Raw genomic sequence first — 23893 nt, forward strand, 5'->3', positions numbered from 1 at the left:
TAAAACCACAAGCACATTGTCTTCTACCGTGGGAAGTCGAGGCCCACCTTATTCATAATATATACCGCACACACCCACACACTCAAGAGTCACACACACACACACACACACACACACACACACACACACACACATCAGCCCCCAAGAATCTCGCCCACACCCCCCCTCCCCTTCCGCAGCCCTCTAAGACCTCTCTACTCACAGTTTTAAAAAATGATGTCATCTGATGTGTCAAGTCATCAATCATATTTTGACAGTTAGTTTCTGACGATTATTTTTAATGATTAAATTTATATGACGTCATCACATTTTGTCACTTAGTTACTCTAAATTTCTCTTGCATGGCTCAGGCAGTAGAGTGGTCTCCCATCCTCCAGGTTGCTGGGTCATCAGCTGTGTCATCATTTTGAAGGTACCTAGAAGGTAAGCACTATACAAGTGAAAGTCCAGTTCCCATTTCAGTTGCTCAACTTTAGAAGCATTCCACTCTGGAGCTTCCACAAGAGTTATTTCAGGAAAAGGATTCGTTCAACTTAGCCCACCTCAACTGAAACATGAACTTTTAAAAAAGAAAACATTTGAAAAACCCGTCCTGGTCCGCCGTGTTCCTCTTATTACTAAAAAGTGCCCGCTTAAGTTGACGTCAACATACATGGTTTTTTGCTTTTGTCGATATAAAATGTGAGAGCCAGAGGGCTCATTTCTATGTAAAATGGGTCAGTTTGTGTCGACGTGTTGTAGTATTGTTAGATTTGTAGTTATGTTAAAATCAATAAAAACAAGGAAGGGTGGGGGATGCAACAGCCTGTTATTGCCCATTTTTCTGAATGTCACAAAGTCACAAATGTGCAAGTAAAGGCATTATGTCAGCTTCAGTCAACTTAAAGGAAAAGTGCACTTTTTTGGAATTTGGCCCAACAGCCACAATCCTTATATGAGACATGAACACACGTCTTTTCCTTTTCTGTGCATTCGAAAGACAAAAAAACAGCTAGCACCATGCAGCTTACAATGCACGTAATGGGACGCACCTATTCCTCCTATAAAAAAAGTGCCAACGGTGTTCCATTTACATAGTGTGACCTGCATATTAACCAAACTACAGCTACATTGTTATTGTAGGAGCTAACAGCAAAAAACGACTTTTATGGCACAGTGACACAGCGCCTTGCTCACAACGCCTCACGCCACTACCGAAAGGTAAAGGACCCACTCCATAAAAAAGGAGTGGGTGAATAAAAAAGGGTTAGCCCACATTCCATGTTTTGTTTATACATGACGAGATGTACTGTGTTGTGATATCATGTACTATGTACTCCATGTATCACAATCAATATCATGGTGACTTACTCAATGGACAGTTGTCCGCCTGGTCCAGCCGGCCTTGGGCGTCATTTCCAGTTGATGTGAAAAGGTTTTTACCACGGCAGGGTTTGTTAAACAATTCTTAATTGGTTGTGATGCAGTCTCTTGGAGCAGTGTCCTCCTCTCCATACATGTAAAGCCTTTCCATCGATGATAACACTGTGTGCCACTCAGTGCAGCAGGAACAGATGATTTTTGTCAGAATGGCTTGGCAAGCTCCACCATACACCACCAAGTCATGCCGGGCCTGACTCTCTCTCATCCTCCGTATATCCAGGCTCAAAAACATAAGGTTCTGGATCCTCATTTGTCCAAAAGAAGTAGTCGGGGCAGCGGTGGCTCTCACGAAGTCTGCCATAATTAGTAGTAGCAAACGCAGACACGTGCTTTCTATGCTGCTGTTGTTGACGGAAGTAGCGCTAGTTGTCCGCTAAAGCTTAAAATGACCAAAATACGGTATTACAGTCGTCCCTCCCGACATAGTGGTTCGAATATCACGCCCTCACTCTATCGAAAAATTCATTAATAAATTATCGCTGTTTCGTGGTTGACTGTGGCCCATTATTGGTCAAAAAAATGTTGAAATGCAAGTTGTATGTAGTGTTCTGGCCGCTACGTGTCAGTAATGACACAAAACATTGATGAGACATGACATTATCGTCACACTGCATGAAGTAAACCATGGCATGTTCGACATGATGGAGTGAAAAGAAGTTGTCCTCCCATTCAGTGTGGAAGTGGTACATTTTTGGCTTCTTACTTTTTTCCCCACTTCGTTTGATGCTAACTAGTTACCTCGCTGCCATGCTATGCTGTGGTGGTCGCCTCTCGTGTCCCTGCAGTGATCCAGTGTCCTGCACAGTAGCAATGTGTTGGAAACGGAGTGTAACGGTGACTATAATGGTGTTATTTCATGTCTACATGGCTCAAATAATGGAAAAAAAACATATTTAGAAAATAATAAAAAGGTTTTATACTATCTAACTACGAAAATATTCCAGTTATTACTATTGACTGTTAACTACTTGTGGAAATTTACTTCAGGTCTAGAACCAGTAAACTGCGATAAAGGAGGGACAACTGTACATGTTCTCATGAATGTGCCTGTTGCATGGTCACAGCATGTATATAAAACTTTGTTGGAGGATTTTTAGAGGGCTTTATAGTCAAAATACGTTGTTGAGTCCCATTACGTGCGTTGTTAGCTGCCTCATGCTAGCTGCTTTTGTCTTTAGAACGCACAGAAAAAGGAAAGACGTGTGGTCATGTTTCACTTCAGGATTGTGGATGATGGTCAAAATTTGGGGAAAAAAAGTGCAGTTTTCATTTAAACGGGTTCCACTGTGTATGCTGACTTACGAGAGGAAAAATGCTATTTAAAACATTTGCTATGGAGTTTGTCTGCATATTCTGTATTTTAGTGTGCGTGTTCTTTTATCTTCCCTTGAATTTCTAGATGTGTACTTTTTTTTTTTTTTTTTTACTAAGTAAGACTTATCACTCGGTGGCTGACAGCAAAAGGTTATTTTTGTCTATTTGCCTGAACATTGGCTGAACTTGCCGGAATATGTCTGAGCAAGACTTTTAGAGAACTATTTCTTTTAATGCGTGTATTATTATTGAGTGATTTGTGTGCTTGTGATTATTGTCTCAGGAGATCAGTCAACAATTTAGCATTGTGCACTGTTGATTGTGTTCAAGCAAAAAAAATAAACTGTGGCACATTGTCATGCAATTCATTTGTCATCTTTATTAACAGCAAGTAAGATTCACTGTTCTCATGAGGGATGGGCGTAACATTCGGCTAACTGATCATGTTTTGATTGTTGAAGCAATTGAGTCAAAATGAAGTGCACTACTTGGCTGCAACCAGCAGAGGCGCTGTTCAGTCTCAACTAGTTTGCTGCTGACTGTGCTATGACACAACTCCGGGCACCATTATTCTGTTCAAAGCAACACTGTTATCGAAACAGGAGTTCAGAACATTCATAGAGAGTTTTTATCCATCCCATTATAAATCAATGTCACTTAATTTCACGTTAGTCAGACGCCCATCCCTTGTTCTAATGTGCTTTTCTATGATTATGTCAGTTTGAGTTCTTTAACACATGTAACCAAGGCTGCTAGTTCTCCCAGTGATCCCTGCAGGACATCACAGCAGCAGGAAGCCCACGAGGAGAGCCAGAAGGGGCTTGACAAGGACCGACATCCCCTCTGTGCTCACTGAAGGAGCTCCTGGACATCAGAGAGACACCAGAATGACAACCACAAAGGTAGGCCAGCTCACCTTTTCATGTATGGATTTAGTTTAGTAATGTAGCACTTGCTTCATTTAGGAAGCCTCCCTGCTAGTCATTCATGATGCGAAGCAGATGGGAGCCTAATGGAAGAACATTTAGAGTGAAAATTGAAATCATCTGCTGGCAACGTCATAAAACCTTTTTATGAAGCAACATTTTGGCATTGTTGGCTGTCATACAAGTGTAAAAAGAAGCTAACCACTGTTAATACTAATATATAAAAAGTATTAGAGACTGTCTTCATGTTGATGGCTGAGACGTAATGAGTTCTGAATTCATGAGTATTACTGTTTGTAAGCATCAGGCACGCTCAGTGTTTACCTTTTATTAACATGTCATTTGATTATTAACAAGTAAATTAGTGGTTGACTTAACCACTAATAAACAAAATAGGGATGCACAGAGCCACATTTTTTCACTTCCCATCTGCTCTCGATACATGAATTGGGCTGCCGATACCAATGCTATTCCGAGACCAGATTTTTGTTTGCTTTAAAATTATTATTATTGTTTAGAATGACGAGGCGATGGGTGATCAGCAATCAATTTACTGAACAAAACAGGTTACTGTCAGCTGCAACCATGCCAAAACAACATCAGCAAATGCCGGTGGAAGAATAACAGCAAATGTAGCTGCCTCCACACATGCGTCGCCGTACACGCACACAAGCGCTCACTAAGCCTGATGCATTCATGGCTTCACACACAGTCGGACAACACAGGAATGTTAACGTCTCACATAACTTCCGGATCGCTACATTATATCATTGTTGATGATTGTTGTATGAGGCTGGAATAAAACTCCTCTCCACATGCAAATATCATATTGTAGCGACCCAGAAGTTTTGTGTAGAGTTTGTGATGTCCAACTGTCCCAACTTCCAAGGTGCAGGGCTTGTGTGGGGGAGGACAGCAACGTTTGCTGATATTGTTTTAGCTACATTTTCTGATATTCTTGTCCCTTGGAAACTGTCTTTTTTTTGGCGGGGTAGGGGACTGAGATTTTGTCTTAAAAAGTATTTTTTCCAAAAACATGTCTTTAAAAAAGAAGTCCTATTTTCGGGTCAATACAGTAATCCTGGAAATGTCACATTACCAGCAAGTTGTTCTTCACACCTGATTGCACCTGACTTGCAGGATTTTGAACTTCCCCAATTTCTGCCCTCTCCAGGGCTTCCAGTTGCACATCTGTAAGAGCAGCTCGCTGTCCACTGGTTACCATGGCAGCATTGTCAGGGCCAAGAGCTTCCAGCTGGTCGGTAGAGAGTGCCTAATTGGGTGGGAAGTAGAAACTAGTCAGGATTTGTCCTCAGGCTGAAAGGTGGAGGATCAGATCAGTGGTTTGAAAAAGTGTTTGCCCCCTTCCTGATTTCTTTTTTTTTTTTTTTGGATGTTTGTCACACTTAAATGTTTCAGATCATCAAACAAATTTAAATATTTGTCAATGACAACACAACTGAACACAAATTGCAGTTTTTAAAATGAAACATTATTATAGCCATTATCCACAAATGACAAAAACATGGAACAGTGGTGAACCTTCCCAGGAGTGGCCGGCCCACCAAAATGACCCCAAGAGCACAGCGACGACTCATCCAAGAGGTCACAAAAGACCCCACAACAACATCCAAAGAAATGCAGGCCTCACTTGCTTGAGTTGAGGTCAGTGTTTATGACTCCACCATAAGAAAGACACTGGACAAAAACGCCCCGCATGGCAGAGTTCCAAGACCAAAACCACCGCTGAACAAAAAGAACATTAAGGCTCGTCACAATTTTGCCAGAAAAGACCTTTGGGAAAATACTGTGTGATCTGTTGAGACAAAAGTCAAACTTTTTGGAAGGTGTGTTTCCCATTACATCTGGAGTAAAAGTAACGCCGCATTTCATAAAAAGAACATCATACCAGCAGTAAAATATGGTGGTGGTAGTGTGATGGTCTGGGGCTGTTTTGCTGCTTCAGGACCTGGAAGACTTGCTGTGATCAATGGAACCATGAATTCTGCTGTGTACCAAAAAAATCCTGAAGGAGAATGTCCGGCCATTTGTTGGTGACCTCAAGCTGAAACCAACTTGGGTTCTGCAGCAGGACAATGATCCAAAACACACCAGCAAGTCCACCTCTGAATGGCTGAAGAAAAACAAAATGAAGACTTTGGAGTGGCCTAGTCAAAGTCCTGACCTGAATCCTATTGAGATGCTGTGGCATGACCTTAAAAAGGTGCTTCATGCTGGAAAACACTCCAATGTGGCTGAATGACAACAATTCTGCAAAGATGAGTGGGCCAAAATTCCTCCACAGCGCTGTAAGAGACTCATTGCAAGTTATCACAAACGCTTGATTGCAGTTGTTGCTGCTAAGGGTGGCCCAACCAGTGTGATGGTAATATTTATAGTTTGCATGTATAACTTAGGTCACATTATTGTATTAGTTTTAGGTATTACTTTTTATAGTCATTTGAAGTGTTTAAGTGAGCGTAGTATCCGAGTACATCCCGCAGTCCCTTCAAGCATAGTGGGCCCAGCAGGAGGTTATCTGTAGCCTGAGGGTAACGAACAGTGTCAGAGGAAGTGACTCTTTGATAAACGCTCCACCCTCCCAGGACAAGGGGGCATCAGGAAGTCCCTTCAAACATAATTGACCTCTCAGTAAGGAGGTTATCCAGCATGGGTGCGACAAACAGTGTCAGAGCAATGGAATGTAAGCTAACATCTGCAGACTGCCATACACGTTGTATGTTTCTGTATTGTCTGACCGTCTTTTCCAAAAGAAATAAACTTCGCAAACGCCCTGTCTTTATTTCAGGCATTCTCTTTTCGTAAATATTTGTTTCCACAACACCAGTTATTAGGTTTAGGGTGCAGTCACTTTTTCACACAGGGCCATGTAGGTTTGGAATTTTTTCCTGCCTTAATAATAATAATAATCTGAATGAATTAAGGATCTGGAACATTTAAGTGTGACAAACATAAGAAATCAGGATGGGGGTTAATACTTTTTCACACCACTGGAAGAGAAGGTGACTCACAGCTATGTTACTTGGATGAAGGAGCGGAATGCAGCTCTCGCTAAGAAACATCAACACAGGTGCACTCATAGATTGCAACTCGTGTGCATGCAAGCCAGCTGAAGGACAATCAAAGCAGTTCCAAAAAAGACCATCCAAATGTACAACAACATCACACAAGACGGGGGAGCCATCCTACCAATCATGTTCCCCACTTCGGAGACTGACGCCTCAGTCCAGCTGCTGGGGTGTCCAAACGCAGACACCAGCAGCTTTTTAAACCGCTGGGCTACTTTGAGTGAGCAGCGGATGTCGTTGATGGAGCCCACGGCGTCCCTGTGAAGCACACGTTTTAACCAGTTCAACATGCACCACCATCATCAATCAACCTCAAACCTGAAAGCACTGAGGTCCAGTTGGGCGATCTCGTCAGAGGTCAGGCCGCACATGAATCGGTTCAGAGCCACCATGTCTGAAGCGTCCAGCCGCCGAGCCGCCAGGTTGTTGCGTTTAGCCACACTTCTCCACACTGGATTCAGCTGTTGGCACCCCAGATTAGTGGATATCATGATGAGGAATGCTGGACATGTACATGTGCTGGACATGCAGGGTCAAATCAAGCCCATAAATTACATCAAACTCCAAGTTCAATTTAAAACTCTTTGTAGCAGATTCCCTAAAACCAGCAGAGCATTCTTACAATCTTTGCCGTTGGTTCTTAAAACATCAGAGCACTCCTGTCATTTAGAGGATCTTCGACTGTTTTTTTTTTTTTTGATGAGGTCCTTAAAGATGAGGTCCTTTGAGAAATTAATTAAATGATCACCGTTTCGTGGTAGACCGTGGTCTATTATTAGTCAAAACATATTGATGTACAAGTGATATGTAGTGTTCTGGTCACTAGGCAGCAGTAATGACACAAAACATTGAGGCATTACCTTACATGACATTACCTTACCACTGCATGAAGTCATGTCATGGCATGTTCCACATGATAGCCTGAAAAAAAGAAGTACTCCTCCCATTCCTTGTGGAAGTGGTCGATTTTTGGCTTCTTAAGTTTAGAAATAACCGGTTAGCTCGCCAACTTGCTAGCTAGCAGCCGTCTCGAGTCCCTGTTGCATAAGAGTTGTGCAATGTGTTGTACACAATGAATAATAGGAGTGTAAAGGTGACTATATGGGTGTTATTTCATGTCTACAGGGCTCTAATCATGTTAAAAACTTTATCTAGAATGTGAGTTTTCTATGCTCTAAATTGGAAAATATTCAATTTATTTATAAAATCGCGGAAATGAATTTATCTCGGCCGGGACTGGAACCAATTAACTGCTATAAACAAGGGATAATTATATGTTTCATTAGCATTTTTGCATTAGGTTCTTAAAAACAGCAAAGCCTTCCGATCATATAGAGGATCTTTGACTGGTGTTTCTTTTGCAGTAAGTCCTTAAAAACAGCAGAGCCCTCCTGTCAAATAGAGAATCTCTGACTGGTGTTTTTTTTTCCAGTAGGTTCTTAATAACAGCAGAGCCCTCCTAAAATAAAGAGAACCTTTGACTTGCTGTTTTTGCTGTAGCTCCTTTTAAAAAAGCAGAGCAATCCTGTCACATTGAGGATCTTTGACCAGTGATTTTTTTTGTGTGTGTGCAGTACATCTTTAAAAACAGCAGAGCGCTCTTGTCATATAGAAGCTCTTTGAGCAGTTTTACTGCAGTATGTCATTCAAATCGGGCGTGCTCCCGTTACATCGAGGATCTTTGACTAGCATTTTAACAGTAGGTCTTTAAAATCAGCATACTCTTGTCATATAGAGGATCTTTGGCCAGTGTTTTTTTTTTGTGTTTTTTACATCCTTAAACAGTAGAGAAATCTTGTCATGTAGAGAATCTTTGACTGATGATCACGTTTGTGTAAAAGAAGCTGACTCGTGACGCTACTCACAATCTGACATCATCTTTACATTTCCATTATTTGGGGGTAAAAATAAACCTCAAAGAAGGCATCATGTTGTTTACACCGTGTTGCTTCACCTGCGACATCTTCCAGCCACAGCGCCCTACTTCCTCCAGCATGTCCAAGGAGAAGGCCATCTTCTCCAGGTCGGAATTAGAGAATCCCTGAGCGATACATCCCATCTGTGCCACGACGCTCTCATTCATCTGAGACACAGGACCCAGGGCCTGGACAGGGACAACAAAAGATTACTACTCTGCTCAAAAGCACCAAGCATTTTCTCATGGAGACAACTTATTGGGAAATGAATGAGATTCCTCCAAAATATTTCTTAGTTTTTAAAATCCAGAATGTACCTCAGTTGCCTTTTTACTGAGCACAGTCAGCTGCTCGGAGTCATAGTCAGGGACGCTGCCAAGTGTTTCCATGGTAACAAGGAAAGTGTCTGATGACATCATATCCAGCTGATCAGCTGACCAGAAGACATTGTCCATTGCCAGCGCGTTTATTGCATCCACCGTTGGTTTGTTACGATTCAAACTGCGAGTCATACGGCTGACTAGAGGAGGGAGAAAGGACGACATCTCATGTCATCCCATGTTAAAAACAGTCACACGCATACTATTAACTCCCGACCTGTTCTCTTTCTACGTTCCTCCTCCCTTTTGTATGTGATGAGGTTGAACAATTTCCTCCTCAGCGCTTCTGTCTGGTGCCTCGTCCTCAGGAAATAGAAGACCTCGATCATCCAAGGCTAGCAGAGCCCACAAAGCCAAGCGGCGATTGGTGAACAATGACAAAACATTCATTCACCATCCAGCATACATTTTCTTGATGACAGATTGTACTAAAAGACAAGCACTGGATTAAGCACACTCCATGGTTATGCTGCCAAACATTGTCGCTGTGCATTGATCTCCAAATTTTGACAGTTTTTCTTGTTGTACAAAAAGCAAAGTTTTTTTTTTTTTTTTGCTTGGATAAAAAAAAGGCTGCACGGTGGCCAAGTGGTTAACATGTTGGCCACATAGTCAGGAGATCTGGAAGATCTGGGTTCGAATCTCTGTTGGGCATCTCTGTGTGGAGTTTGCATGTTCTCCCCGTGCGTGCGTGCGTGCGTGGTTTTCTCCGGGTACTCCGGTTTCCCACATGTCCAAAAACATGCATGTTAGATTACTTGGCGATTCTAAATTGTATGTGCCCTGTGATTGGCTGGCGACCAGTCCAGGATGTACCCCACATCTCGCCTAAAGTCAGCTGGTATAGGCTCCAGCATACTCCTGCAACCCTAGTGAGGATTAATCGGCATTGAAAATGGATGGATGGATTAAAAAAAACATTGCCACACTGCATTTCATTTGACAGCAACAAATTATGCCCTAATGTTTGGTGTAAGTGCATAATTAGCTTCCATTTTATTTTTGTAGATATATTTTTAATCAATTTAGAATTACATGCATTCTTTTGTCATAAAATTGCTAATGTTTCTCTTCCAATGGTAATAATTTACTTGGGATTTTTTAAAATCACAATATATTATGGGTTTTCTTCTCAGTTTTGACAACAAATTCACAGAATTTGTCTGATTTATTTATTTTTTTTCTGGTGACATCAGTTGCTAGGCAGACAATAATAACTGTTCTATTGTATAGCAGGGGTGTCCAAAATTTTCCGCTGAGGGCCAAATACAGAAAAGTCAAAGGTAGTGTTTGTTTAAATGTTATTATTAATTATATAAACAGTATATTTAAAGAAAAACAAACAGCCAGCATTTCAGATTTGTGTTTTCGATGACAAAGCATATTATTATTAATAGTAGTATCAATATTTCTACTCTTTCCTGTTATATTATGCCTTTTTTTGCTCTTTCCCCCCATTTTTTCTGTTGTTCTTTTTCAGTTTTCCTGTGTAATTCTATTTTTACAATGTGCTGTGGTCCACAAATGGCCCCTGGGTCGCACTTTGGACACCCCTGCACAAAATAGCCCAATTACAATCTGATACATGCCAGTCACATTTACTCGCCTGCGAATAGAAATATGGGTTGTATTTGTTCGTACAGGCTAATTTAGCGAATGAGTCAATGCTCTGTATAAACTATAAGAAAGGCAGCATAACAGGACCACCTGGTGGGAAACTGGAAGCTACACACCTTATAGGGCAGCGCATATAGAGCTGTCTCGTCCAAATCCAAGAGTGGACCAAAAGACTCCATAGTTTCCTGTGACCAATCAGATGGGTCCCTGCAGGAGGTAGAAAAAAAAACTACTGACATCCTGTCTCTGTAATATCTCAGGTACCCACTCGGAGCAGGAAGTACCCAAAGTTGTCTCTGACGAGCTCCATCAGTGCTTCCCTGCGCCACAGAGGAATGTGCTGGCAGGAGGCCATGGCCTGCAGGGTGGCGTTGAGGCTGTCGGCCTCTATGAGGCTCAATGTGGAGGCTTCAAGCTCACATACGAGTGGTCCGAGCCGGGACACATCCTCCACGGTCAGCAGTGATGACGCGTTCTTCTCCTGAAAACAGTGAACAAATGGCCCTGTTATCCCACTAGCATGCATCCCCGTGTTCTATTGAATCAGTCAGTAAACTCATATGATGAACGTGTGCTTTCCATGAGAAGTTGAGCTAAGGGATTTTTATTTGAAATATATTCATGATTGGAGAATTTTACATGGGAATTGATGAGGATGAATTAGCTACAAATTTTCAGTATCATATACTGTAAAAACAAGAATAAACATGAACATTGTTTCTGCTATATCTCAAATATATGTATTTGATTCATTATGAAGATATTAAAAGTTACAACAGTTATTAAACATACATATTTTGCATGCAATGTATTTGTTATAATGATTTTGGTGGGGGGGCTTTGAAAACTATGGACATTTTATATGCGTAATGACTCAGAAAAATATAAATACTGTCTATAACTATTAATTTTATTTTATTATTGTATATACTTTTTGCCCTTGAAACCACAAAGAAAATGTAATTACGTATTAAAAAACATTTTAACATTGTCTATATAAGCGGACATGCATGCAAACAATTTTTTAAATTCATTTTTTTTGTTTTTGAAAGCATAAGGAAAATGTAATTAAACGAGCATTCCAGTGTAAACTACATTGTACATTATGTCCACTATCATTTTTATATTGAAACATTTCAGTATTGCTTTAATGAGCAGACATGCATGCAAACAATTCTTTGAAAAAATGTCAGGTCTTTGTAAAAAACCCAAATAAAAATGTCGAAAATTATTAAATGATGATTTCTACAGTATATCTACAATACATTTTTATATTTGTTTATGTAATTATTGGTATGATATTTGGACATTATACATATAGTATACTGCATAAGCAGGCATGCATGCAAACTATTCTTTTAAAAAATGTTTGGTCTTTGAAAAAACTTCAGGAAAAATTCATCAAATTATTAAATAAATACTCATTTCTACAGTATATCCATCATACATTTTTGTAATTATTTGTATGTAATGTAGATATGATAAATACTGTATATAAGCAGACATGCATGCAAACTATTCTTCAAAATATTACATTTTTTCTTTGAAAATATCATTAAAGTTTTAATTATTTTTAAAATTCTGTTAATTTCTACATCATATCCATTATGTGTTTATATAATTATTTGAATGTAATGCAGGCATTTTATTTATATGGTACTGTATATAAGCATGTATGCATGCAAACTATTGCCAATTGTTTGTGTCTTTGAAAACAATGAATTAAATTATTAAAGTATTTACTGTATACTAATTTCTATATATTTTTAGATATATTTATATAATTATTTGCCTGTAATGTAGTAATTATATGTGCAGTATATAAGCAGACCATCTTATTTAAAAACAACGAACATTTCAAGTAAATCTAGTCATCCACCCATTTTATGTACTGCTTGTCCTCACTAGGGTTGCGGCTAAATCGAATCATTTAAAATGATTCAAGTATATGTTATATCTATTATTTATTGTATTTTTTACTTATAAAGTTGTGTGTATTTTGTTTTAAGTATTGCACGTGACAAGATTTCTTGCTCGTGGGCACTACACCTGGAACAATAATAAATGAATTCATTAATCACATAATAAATGAAAATGAACTCAATAATTTTGCCGGCCTCCATATATTGCCATGTGCACGTCTTGTTTTCCTCGTCTCCCGCCTCCAAACAGGCAGGAAGAGGCTTCACTCTGTGCAGCACCTTGGTGCGTTTGTTCCATAGAACAAGGGCATGAACGGAGTGAGCCCTTTTGTCAGTCATAAAGTCTTTTTGTCTCGGTGGGTGGAGGCGGGGCCGATAGCATACACACAAAGTGCAGAAGGGTGTAACATACTGTAGTAGAAATGATATTAGTAGATTGCAATATGTGTCATATATTTTTAATATTTGTTTTCATTGCACTGTAATGTTACAATCTCATCTTGTCTCGTTCTCGTAGGCCCGATCTCGTGTGTCGCCTCGTCTTGTGACACCCCTCATTCCCAATGTTGAACTTTGCAAGCCTGTGCGTGTGTGTGTGCGCACCTTGGTCAGGCAATGCAGTGCTTTCTGGACCAGAGCGGGTCGAGACGGAGATCGACGAGGCAGTGAGGTGAGGTTGGCTGTTTGCGTTTTGTTGAGGAAGGCTTCGCAAACAGAGTCAGGCAGATTGTTCAATTCCCGAGGCCTGAAAGACACAGAGAAAAGCTAAACGGTATATATCAATAAGGTCTGCTCTTAAAGCCACATAATAACAGTGCGCTTCGTGTTCTTACGGCAGGTGGATCATTAGACTTGTTGGGATATCATTCAGCTGCTCCTCTGTGATGATTGTGAAGTAATCTGGCTGCACTTTCTGCAAAGTTCCAAAGTATTTCCAGGCTGCACATCCAACCTGAAAGTGTATACTGTCGTATAAGTTCTGGTTATCGTCAGTCAGTCTCTCACTGACTCACGAGCTGCACAGTATTTAAATGATTAGTAGTAGTTCTGAAGTAAAGGAGATGGGAACTTAGCAATAAGCAAAGCCGTAGCCTTGAAAGTGTAAGAAAAAGTAGCACCTTATACAGTACACTGCAAATTATGGCAATTATGTAATATATTAATTATACGTTCACAAATATCAAATGACAAAATCATTCAATGACCTTGAAAAACTGCAAGGGAAAAGTATCACAATCAGCGTCAGTACGGGTAATGCGCTGACTTGGTATCAGATCGGTACCAAGATTTGCAGTGCAGCCCACCTCTACGATGCACTGGTCATAGCTGATACCTGCGCTTTGGAGAGCCACCATGGTGTCTTCTCTGTGGCCTGAGCCATGTCTTGCAGGTCTGTGTCAGCAACTTTGTCAATCATTTGGCAGGTAACACCCTGAAGGAGGGACGTCCTCCTGCAGCGATCACGCACACACACACACACACACATTTACAACACACACAACCACTCCAGACTTTCATCGTATTTAAGCTTTTTGCTTGAGGGATTTTGCATATTGATAATACACACCACATTGGCTTGTGATCTTCGTATAGCTTACCAAAAGTTCAAATAACTTCCCTTGAAAAGCTTTTTCACCAGAAAAGCGGCCTAAGGAAAAGATACATGTTAGCATTTTGAGTAAAGTGCGTGAAGTGGAGATACTTGGCAAGGATGTGTGCAGCGACCTGTGAGCGACTCAGGTTTTCCCCCCTCACTTGTTCGAAGGAGGTGATGTCTGCTTCATCCAGGTTCTTCAGAGACATGCTGCTCAGTAGAGACCCCGGCAGCTGGCGCACCAGCTCCGAAGCGCTCCTCTTCTCCAGCAGCTATGGTGCATGTACGCCCAACACGTTAGACACAACGCAGACTTGACTGAAGTGGTTTGATACCCACCCCTTGCAGCACGGCCTTTCGCTGACCCCTGCTCATCCTCCTGGAGATGTTCCTCAGGGCCTCCACGTCTTTCGGCGTCTCCCAAGCTTTCACACGCTGCAAAGCACAGTGTGGCACTCCTTTCATGACTGGAGCCAGCTGGAGCAGCTGCTGGCTGGAAACCTCCTGACACTTTACACACACAGCAGGTGGTGCAGTGTGGTGGAAAAGCCAAAGAAAAAGCACAGTTAATCCCTTGATGCTCGCTTACTGAGCTCTTGTGAGCTACGCTGAGGTCTTGCATGACATCAAGCCTGCCTGTGGTTTAATCCTTTAGAGTAAGTGTTCCAAAAAACAGCATAAGAAGCCAAAGAAAAAGCAAAATGTGCAGTTTATCCCTTGATGCTTGCTGGAATGAGATTTCCTTATTTAAGATGAAGTCTTGCGTAAGTCTGCCTTGATGGCGGCCCCTCTTTCGGACCATGTGTTGCAAAAAATACCAAAAAAAACCCCCCAAAAAGCAAAAATGTGCAGTTAATCCACTGATAAACTGAGCTCTCGTAAGGTAAACTGAGGTCTTGCATGATATCATCCATGAGTGAGCAAAATGCATGCCCGGAATGAACATTCTGATGCTTGCTGAGCTAATATTTGCCGTGACGTCCTCTTTTAGAGCAGGGGTCTCAAACTCGTGGCCCGTGGGCCATTTGCGGCCCGCCGAGTCACATTTTGCGGCCCGCGACTTGTCTTCAAAGATGACTGTAGTACGGCGTGCGACAAGCCAATGTTACTCGTAGGATGCACACATACAGTAAGCCTGCACTGAAGTAAGAGTGAGTGAGTTGCTTAAAAAATGTGGTAAAAAAATTCCAGCCATTTTCTATACGGCTTGTCTTCATTAGGGTCACGGGTAAACTGGAGCCTATCCCAGCTGAATGCAGCAAAACATAAGCTGTGAAATTATTTATTTATTTATTTGATTCCCCCTATTACGGTATCAAGATATTATTGTTGTGAGCCATGTATCGCGTGTCGTATCGTGAGGTATCCCGAGATACCCAGCACTACTCCCAATACTTGATGCGGCCCACCCTCACTCAGACTCTACCTCCAGCAGCCCCCTGGTAAATTGTGTTTGAGACCCCTGTTTTAGAGGCATAATTTTTCAGGAAAAAAAATGGTTGAATTACGTACGCATTTTTGAAAATATCCGTTCATTCCTGCTTGAAATGTGTACTTTCCAGGACCGTAAAAGTGTCCTGACTGCTGACTGGATGAGCCGGGACAAGAGAGGGGGAGATATATGGATATACGACTATGGCTGTTTGGCATGGTTGTTTGTGTCAATAAAGTGATTGTTCATCGAGGACTACGCATTTCCCAGCATGCTTTGTTGGAGTTAATATGATAATTTTTGACTGTCTTATGCCTCTTTAAGGTGTTATTTTGTACGGTCAGTTTTAAAGTGGTGTTGTTTTTAGTCGTGTACAATTAAACGATTGTTACTTTGAGTCTAAATCTGGCACCTTTAGTAAATAGTTGTGCAATTAGTGCTATATATAGTACTGTGGCCACTTATTGCCAACATTGTTACAGGAAAACTGGCAAATCTGACAGAATGTGTAAATTGTTGTAAATACATGTTTGTTGATGGGGTCCGCGGTACAACACTGCTTTATGCTGTTTTCCAGATAGTACTGTGGGCCACATACAATGACCTGGCTGCGGGCCTTGTGTTTGACACATGGCTTTTAGAAGTTGCACTGTACCAAGTTTGAGGAAAATATGAGTAATCATAGTGGAGTTATGATACAGTTCTGCCAGTAGGAGGTGTCACTGAACCACTCAGTATGAACTGACAGCCCTGTACTTATTATGGCTAATCATCAAACATTTTGCACTCGTATTTGTCGGGGCGGCATGGCTCAGGTGGTCGAGTGGTCGTCTCCGAACTTGAAGGTTGCGGGTTGGATCCTCGGTCCTCCTGTGATTGTGTCGAAGTGTCCTTGGGCAAGATACTGAGCCCCCAATTGCTTCTGATGCTGCGTCATCAGTAGGTAAATGTGCTAGCAGTGCCTCGGAGGTGGAAAAGCACTATAAATTTACCATTTATTGCAATATTTAAACGCTTCATTATTGAGCATAGCCAACGTATCTCCTATACTCACTTTACATTTCATAGCACACGGATCATTGCTTGAGTACAACCCAACAAAATGTTTCAAATTCTCCCATTTTATGTCAAAATGGCCGACTTCCATTCAGTTTTCTGGGTTCTTATGACATGATTGTTTTTGGGCTCTTCTTCTGCTTTCTTGGGCGTTTTATTACAATTGACACGCCTACCAAAATATTGGTGGCTGTAATTTTCCTTCTCAATTTCCCAGGAAGGGTAAAAGAGGTCCTAAAATTCTGTTAATAGAGAAGAGTTTATAGAAGGCCTCACCTTCTCGTCGCCCAGTACTTTGTTGACTAGAGTGCGTTGCTGCGTGGACGTCGACTGGACGTCAGGCGGCAGGTTTTTGAGTACCTCTTTGAGATCAGCGCTAGAGATGTTATCCAGTTGTATGGGAGACAACAAGCTCACGCTGACACCAAGCAAGCGCAGCACATCAGACGTGGTCCAGTTGGAGTTTGAAAACACCTTCTTGAGAAGGAGCGTCTTTTGCTGGAGTCAAAGTGAGATGATTGGGATTGAACTTCAAAATGACAAATAAATAAAGTCAACAAATGCAGATTTGTGTGATACCACTGTGGCCAATGGGTTGTAGCACTCAGCCAACAGAGCCAGAATTTGCTGACTGAGTTCAGGAGTCGAGGCGGGAGCGTCGTCATAGTAACAAGCCAATGGGCCGAGCCTGTGGAGGTACCGGGACAACAAATAGCATAAAATGGGGAAAGCTTCAATACAATTAGGCGTGTCTTGTTACAGCTTTTTCACTACCAATATTGATACCGATACCGATATTGCAGGCTCGAATATCAGCTGATACTGATATCAAGCCGATATCAGCACGAATCAGTCATACTTTTATGACCTATTTTGTAGTGTGGAGTGTTAGAAAAGGCTTGATCAAGTGGTGTTACTCAAACAGAGAACAATCAGGCAAAATCGTGGACGTGTGGTGTATATTTTTATCAATGATGCAGCAACATAGCGACGTTCGAGGTGCTCAGTTAAACGTTTAAACACGACTCTACTCTACATCTTGTCTGTTACAGCTAATGACTTCTTGTTGTCCCGTGGGAGTTTCCCATGTGACGCTGCTTCAAATGTGTGATGAGGTTGGGCGCGTTCAACTTCCCCGGTTCGACGCCACCACAGGGAAACTTGTGCATGACAAGTTTTGCACTGAGCCGCAACGTCTTTTTCCGACTTGAGTGAAATACACACACGGCCGACATCACTCCTATGCCTGGCGGCTCCATGCTTACCACATTAGCACGCACTGTTGTTCACATGATCACATGGGCTCTCTCAGGCCGCTGCCGGATTGACGTGCTGGGGCGGAGTCTGGAATCCACTGGTTTTATCGGAGTGCTAATATTGATATAATGCGATACTTGTTTTTTTGCTGATATTGGCCCAATATCCGATATCAATATTGGATCGCGACACCCCTGAATATAACATTCAGCATCCTCTTGCACATAGTAGTGTTACGTTTACCCATCCCTCATGGCTTTTTTAGATATATTTATATATTAAATATTAATCACATACTTATTATATATGAAATACCGTAATTTCCAGTGTACAAGCCGCTACTTTTTTTTTTTTTTAACTTTGAACCTTGCGGCTTAAACAGCGGTGCGGCTAATTTATGGCCTTTACTTCAGAACTACTACTAATTGTTTAAATACTGTGCTGCTCGCGAGTCAGTGAGGAAACGGTAGCTCTTTCTTTGGTAGTAGCCAATCACAAGCTATAAGGGAACTCACAACAAGCTTGTCAACCCACTGGAAATCGCAGGAGGTCATTACTCAATGCAACAGTCTAACAAAGAAGGCTAAAATCATCACACAGCAATTTAACACTCAAAAGGTATAAGACAAGACAAGTACCAATACGACTTTAGAATAAAACACAACTATTTTAACATGTTCCCATCAAGCTTTGCTTCCCAGCGGGGCAGTTAGTTCATTGGCCATGGCTGCCGGGGCGCTGCAATGATTCATTTAGCTGCCTGTGTCCACCAGAGGGAGCTCCAATGGAGGCATGATTGGCTCCCTCTGGAGCTCTCTCTGGTGGACTAGCTACGTAAAACCTCTTTAAAGGAAAACTACACTTTTTTTGGAATTTTGCCCATCATTCACCATCCTTATGTGAAATAATGAAAACATATTTCTTTCCCTTTCCTGTGCGTTCTAACGAGAGAAAAGGAGTTAGTATGAGCCAGCTAACAATGCACGTCGTGGGAGGTACCTATTCTGACGATAAAAAAAGTAGTGTTCAAACAGTGTTCAATTTCCATAACTGACCTGTATATTAACCATGCTACAGCAATATTGTTATTGTAGCAGCTAGCACAAAAAACTATATTTATATGGCGGAGTAACACGATTTACTCACAATGCCTTAAACCACTGCAACGGGACAGACGGAAGAGTGGATACTACTGGCTCTCAATTTCGCTACGGAGACTCAAAAGATGCTTGTTTGCTTTCGGCATCTTTTACCTGACGACTGGAGCACAAGTCTTGTGCTGCCATCCCAATGAGAGCGGACATTATAAGTGTCGTCGCTGCCGCTGTTGTTGACGGAAGTAGCGTTAGCTCCTATGAGCTATGTCAAATCCATGCGTCAAGGAAAGAAGTTTCAGTAATGCTTTAAATCACCAAAATACGGCAAAATACTGTAAGTATTACATGTTTTCACCAATGTACTTGTTAATGCATCATCACATCATGTAATAAAACAATGAAACCTTGTTAGAGGTTTATTTCGAGGGCTTCATAGTCGAAATAGGGACCTCCAATGACGTGCAATGCTAGCTGGCACATGCTAACTTGTTTTCTCTCGTTAGAAAGCACAGAAAAGGGCAAGAAATATGTGTTCATGTTTCATATAAGGATTGTGGATGATGGGCAAAATTCCCAAAAAGTGCAGTTTTCCTTTTCTTCTGTATATATATATATTTTTTTATCAAGGAATGTATGTATAGCATATTTTTAGATGTAATTATATTATTTGTAGTTTGGAAATTGACCACATTTTCAGGTAATCACACAAAACAAAAAAGGAGAGCAGCAAACATGTAATAATTTAACTTTGGTTGGTTTTGCTTTTCATTGCTTTTTTAAAACATTTGTATAATATCTACAAATGTTAAAATTAGACTTTCGCGTTACATTTAAGCCTGTTTTATTGTTTTAATATAAACAAATACATAATAAATAAAAACAAGGGTTCATAATAATAATAGTTGTTAAGATCATAACGTTTATCTTAATAATCCATCCATCCGCTTGTCCTCACTATGATCGTGGGGGTATGCTGGAGCCTATCCCAGCTGACTAAGGGCGAGAGGCGGGGTACACCCTGGACTGGTGGCCAGCCAATCGCAGGGCACATATAGACAAACAACCATTCACACTCACATTCATACCTATGGACAATTTAGAGTCACCAATTAACCTAACATGCATGTTTTTGGAATGTGGGAGGAGACCAGAGTACCCAGAGAAAACCCCCACACACACGTGGATGTATTAATCATCATGATCATAATAAGTGTGATAATAGAGTGGATTGTTTACATCATTTTTCCATTTGTTTGACATTTTATTTAATCACAGCCTGTACAGTATCTGCCTGTACAGTTAAAAGGTTAAAAAGGTTTTATAATGGCCATAATTTCACCCTGGAACAGATTAAAAAGTGTCAAATTTAAAATCCAAACAGGATTCCAGTGTATAATCAATCTTGTAGGATAAATCCTACTAGAACTTAATGTTTGAGCCCGTGTTCCATTATCTGAATGTTTGTTGGCAACGCAATCATACGGTGACGTTGCGTGGCGTTTACACTTGGCTACTTTTGGGTGTAAAGCCGCAAAACAAAAGCTTAATCTTTATCCGCCCTCATCCGCTCCATTAATAAAATGTCCTGTATGCATGAATACTCACTGGTTCACATCTTCTATAAACTCACGCTCTCCTGCGTAGCACTTTTTCATTCTTTGCAGCAACTTCCTGGCCAGGCTGGGCTTCATGTCGCCCTTGTTCACCTCGGATGTGAAGTTTCCAGAGCGGAAAATGTCACACATCTAAGTGAAGAATGCCAGAAAAACATTCAGTGGAAATAAAGACACGGCTGCACTGATGTGCTATTGTAGTGCACGCACTGTTTCTGGTGGGTACGAATCAAAAGACTCCAGTGCTGCTTTTTCTTGGTAAGGCTGCATCCCGTCCCTGTTCATCCATTCCAGCTGAGCCTTGCAGCACTTTATCAACACTGTTAGACAAATTAAGATGTATCAATCACTCTAACATTAGGTACACCTGCACAATATTATGAGGTCCAATACAGTAGTACTGTACTGTACTAGTACTGTATTGTACTGTACTATTTATTGAACAACATGTTTATTATTCTGGCTGCAGTGGTGTTGAACTGCGTTTACAGGCCGCATTTTGGGCAACCCTTAAATGGTGTGCTCAAAATGTTTTGGAAGACATGCTAGCATACATGGAATAAACGTATCCTCAACGTATTATAATCATTAGCCAAATGCTCGATGACTTATGGACAAAAAGTTTGTTAATGTTTTTCAACCAATGCTGCTCAGATCGTACACACGTGCCTGTCAGTCCCCTAAAGGTGTGTACCAAATTTTGTGCTAATTCGGCTTAACCCGCCTATTCTTAACCGACAAACTGACATTGAAATAAGAAGTCAATGTTCCAAGCAGATTAAATATACGAGTATAAAATCATTTTAATATATATAATAAAAATACATTTATAAATAATTCCAGGCTTCCACAGGCCACATAAAACTATATGGCAGGACAAATCTGGCCCCTGGGCCTTGAGTTTGACACCCAGACCCTAAAGTTACAGTGTGTTTTGTCAGAATAGCACAGGCCAGTAGTCCAAGAGTAGAAGGGTTAAACAAACAAATAAACACAGCCATGTAAAATGTAGCTAAATAATGTAAGCATAATATCAGACTGATAATAGTACAATAAATACATTGTTGATAGTTAAATGTACTGTACTTGATATCAGGGCTGTCAAAAATAGCCCGTTAACGGCGGTAACTAACTTATTTCATGAATTATGTTAAAGGTTTTTAGGGTAATTAACACATGCAAATCATGTCAAGCCACAACTCTCTGTTTTGACTTTAGACAAAAGTACAGATAACGCCTCCAAACAGTCACGCACAATCTGACGCTCTTTTTTAACTTCATTCTGACATAAACACATTAACAGCAGTACAATTCCAACACCATAAATGTATCTCCAAATCACAAACTGGTCTCTAGTCCCTTTATCATTGGATGACACTTCCTTGTTGTCACTGGAGACCGCGAGATGCACTCAGGGACACTCCGAACATCACAAAGACGTTTTAATTATGCGTGTATGTGCGGTCTAAATAAACAGAAAGACAGTAGGAGGATATTCTTATCACTCACTAACGTAACTCTTACTGCGGAAATACAATTTGCTACATTTAATTATGTTGTATGAAATCCCAGAAAATACTTGTACAGTACACTCAGCACATGAGCGTTCATCTTACATTATGTGGTGTCTTTGAACGCTACTCCTTGTTGCTCATAATAAGGCGGTTAAAATGATCTGCTACTTTTAAAGACACAGGCAACTACATTGTCAGACATGAGTTTTATCTTTTAGCTTGATTAAAATGTTCAGCTCATTTGGAGCTGTTATTACACACATATATACAGTGTATATTTCTTTTCTTTTCTTTTTTTTTAATTAATGTGTGCTAATGGTGCTTACCCAAGGCTGCACAGGAAACAATAAAGAGAGAAAAACCTCCCTTTGCAGCCATGACGAAACGCCTGTTGGTGATGATAAAAATATGAAAAATATCTGCAAATGATTTGCATACATTTATAGAACATTCATTAATTCCCTTCTCTTCTACAGAGGCCTCCTCTGAGAACACCCCATAGTTACCACCTCTTCCTATGGGAGCGTGCAGCACTTTGCAGTGAAAACAGCCTTCATTGTGTAGAGCATGTACAGCGGTTAGCTTGTCTTTATTAAGGTCAATCCAGCATCTTTGATCGATGACTCAATAATTTTATCCCCATTTAGGACCTATGGCATCTCTGACATCATGAACTAATGCACATTGTTCAAGGAAAAGTATTTTCATCTCTAAAATCAACACCAGGTGACAAACGTACATATAAAAAGAAGTCATGCACTTACAGACGTGTGTCTTCTCTTCCAATAGAGTGTGGAGGGCACTTTGCTGCCTGCCTTTTGTGTGATGTCAAGTGGGAGGGTATATCACGTGAGAGCAGGTGTGTGTGTGTGTGTGTGTGCGTGTGTGTGTGTGTGGGGGGGTGTGTGTGGAGAGGGAGTTTTATATTTAAGTTTGAACTGGGAAATTCATTCAGTTTTCATAGAAGGGATTCATAAATGGAAAAGTCACACTGCAAATTTTAGTATTGATCCACTACCAAGTACGTAAATACAGGGCCAGCATCGCCGATACTGATACTGTTTTTCACTGTTTTTTTTAAATAACTAAGTTGTTGCTGTATGGCAAAATGGCAAAATATGCGCATTTAAGCAAATGTTACATAATCTTGGCCTAAATTATAAATACAGTCGTCCCTCGTTTATAGCAATCAATTGGGTCCAGACTCAACTGCGATAAATGAATTTCCACTAAGTAGGATTCAGTGTTAATAAATTGAATATTTTAGCAGTTAGGCCGCACGGTGGACAAGTGGTTAGCATGTTGGCCACACAGTCAGGAGATCTGGAAGATTTGGGTTCAAATCTCTTTTGGGCATCTTTGTGTGGAGTTTGCATGTTCTCCCCCTGCGTGCGTGGGTTTACTCACGGTCTCCTCCCACATTCCAAAAACATGCATGTTAGGTTCATTGGTGACTCTAAATTGTCCATAGGTATGAATGTGAGTGTGAATGGTTGTTTGTCTATATGTACCCTGCCATTGGCTGGCGACCAGTCCAGGCTGTACCCCTCCTGTCGCCCGAAGTCAGCTGGGTTAGGCTCCAGCATACCACCACGACCCTAATGAGGAGAAGCGGTATAGAAAATGGATGGATGGATGGAAATTGCCCGTAGGTATGAATGTGAGTGTGAATGGTTGTTTGTCTATAGTACTGTATGTGCCCCGCAGCTGAAGCTGCTGCGCAAGGCTACTGTGTGACCGGCTG

General features: G+C 41.0%; 2 protein-coding genes across 4 annotated transcripts in view; one reads left to right on the plus strand and one right to left on the minus strand.

The window, feature by feature from the left end:
- The window catches only part of znf687a (zinc finger protein 687a), a 43520-nt gene extending 31578 nt beyond the window's left edge, over positions 1 to 11942 (plus strand). Inside the window, exons 12-14 of one of the 3 annotated variants that reach the window (XR_008571948.1) lie at positions 351 to 423; positions 3493 to 3638; positions 10925 to 11937. The gene's annotated coding sequence lies outside the window, so the exon portion shown is untranslated. Of the gene's footprint in view, positions 1 to 338 lie in introns of all 3 variants that reach the window. The other 2 variants (XR_008571947.1, XM_054780932.1) reach the window with 2 other exon arrangements.
- On the minus strand, positions 3417 to 22920 carry otoa (otoancorin). The gene is made up of 22 exons (XM_054780935.1): positions 22914 to 22920; positions 22476 to 22537; positions 20846 to 20955; positions 20628 to 20767; positions 17248 to 17356; positions 16945 to 17166; positions 14520 to 14690; positions 14312 to 14452; positions 14185 to 14234; positions 13920 to 14037; positions 13420 to 13538; positions 13190 to 13331; positions 10949 to 11145; positions 10781 to 10871; positions 9265 to 9382; positions 8985 to 9187; positions 8706 to 8855; positions 7070 to 7212; positions 6873 to 7009; positions 6695 to 6792; positions 4782 to 4935; positions 3417 to 3600 (listed from the first exon to the last, which is right to left on the minus strand). Exons 2-22 carry the CDS (start codon positions 22525 to 22527, stop codon positions 3518 to 3520), a joined length of 2748 nt encoding a protein of 915 aa, XP_054636910.1. The 5' UTR covers positions 22528 to 22537; positions 22914 to 22920; the 3' UTR covers positions 3417 to 3517.
- Positions 22921 to 23893: the final 973 nt, after the last annotated feature.

This window comes from Dunckerocampus dactyliophorus, chromosome 7 (genome assembly GCF_027744805.1).
Source record: "Dunckerocampus dactyliophorus isolate RoL2022-P2 chromosome 7, RoL_Ddac_1.1, whole genome shotgun sequence".
In the NCBI taxonomy this organism is placed as follows: domain Eukaryota; kingdom Metazoa; phylum Chordata; class Actinopteri; order Syngnathiformes; family Syngnathidae; genus Dunckerocampus; species Dunckerocampus dactyliophorus.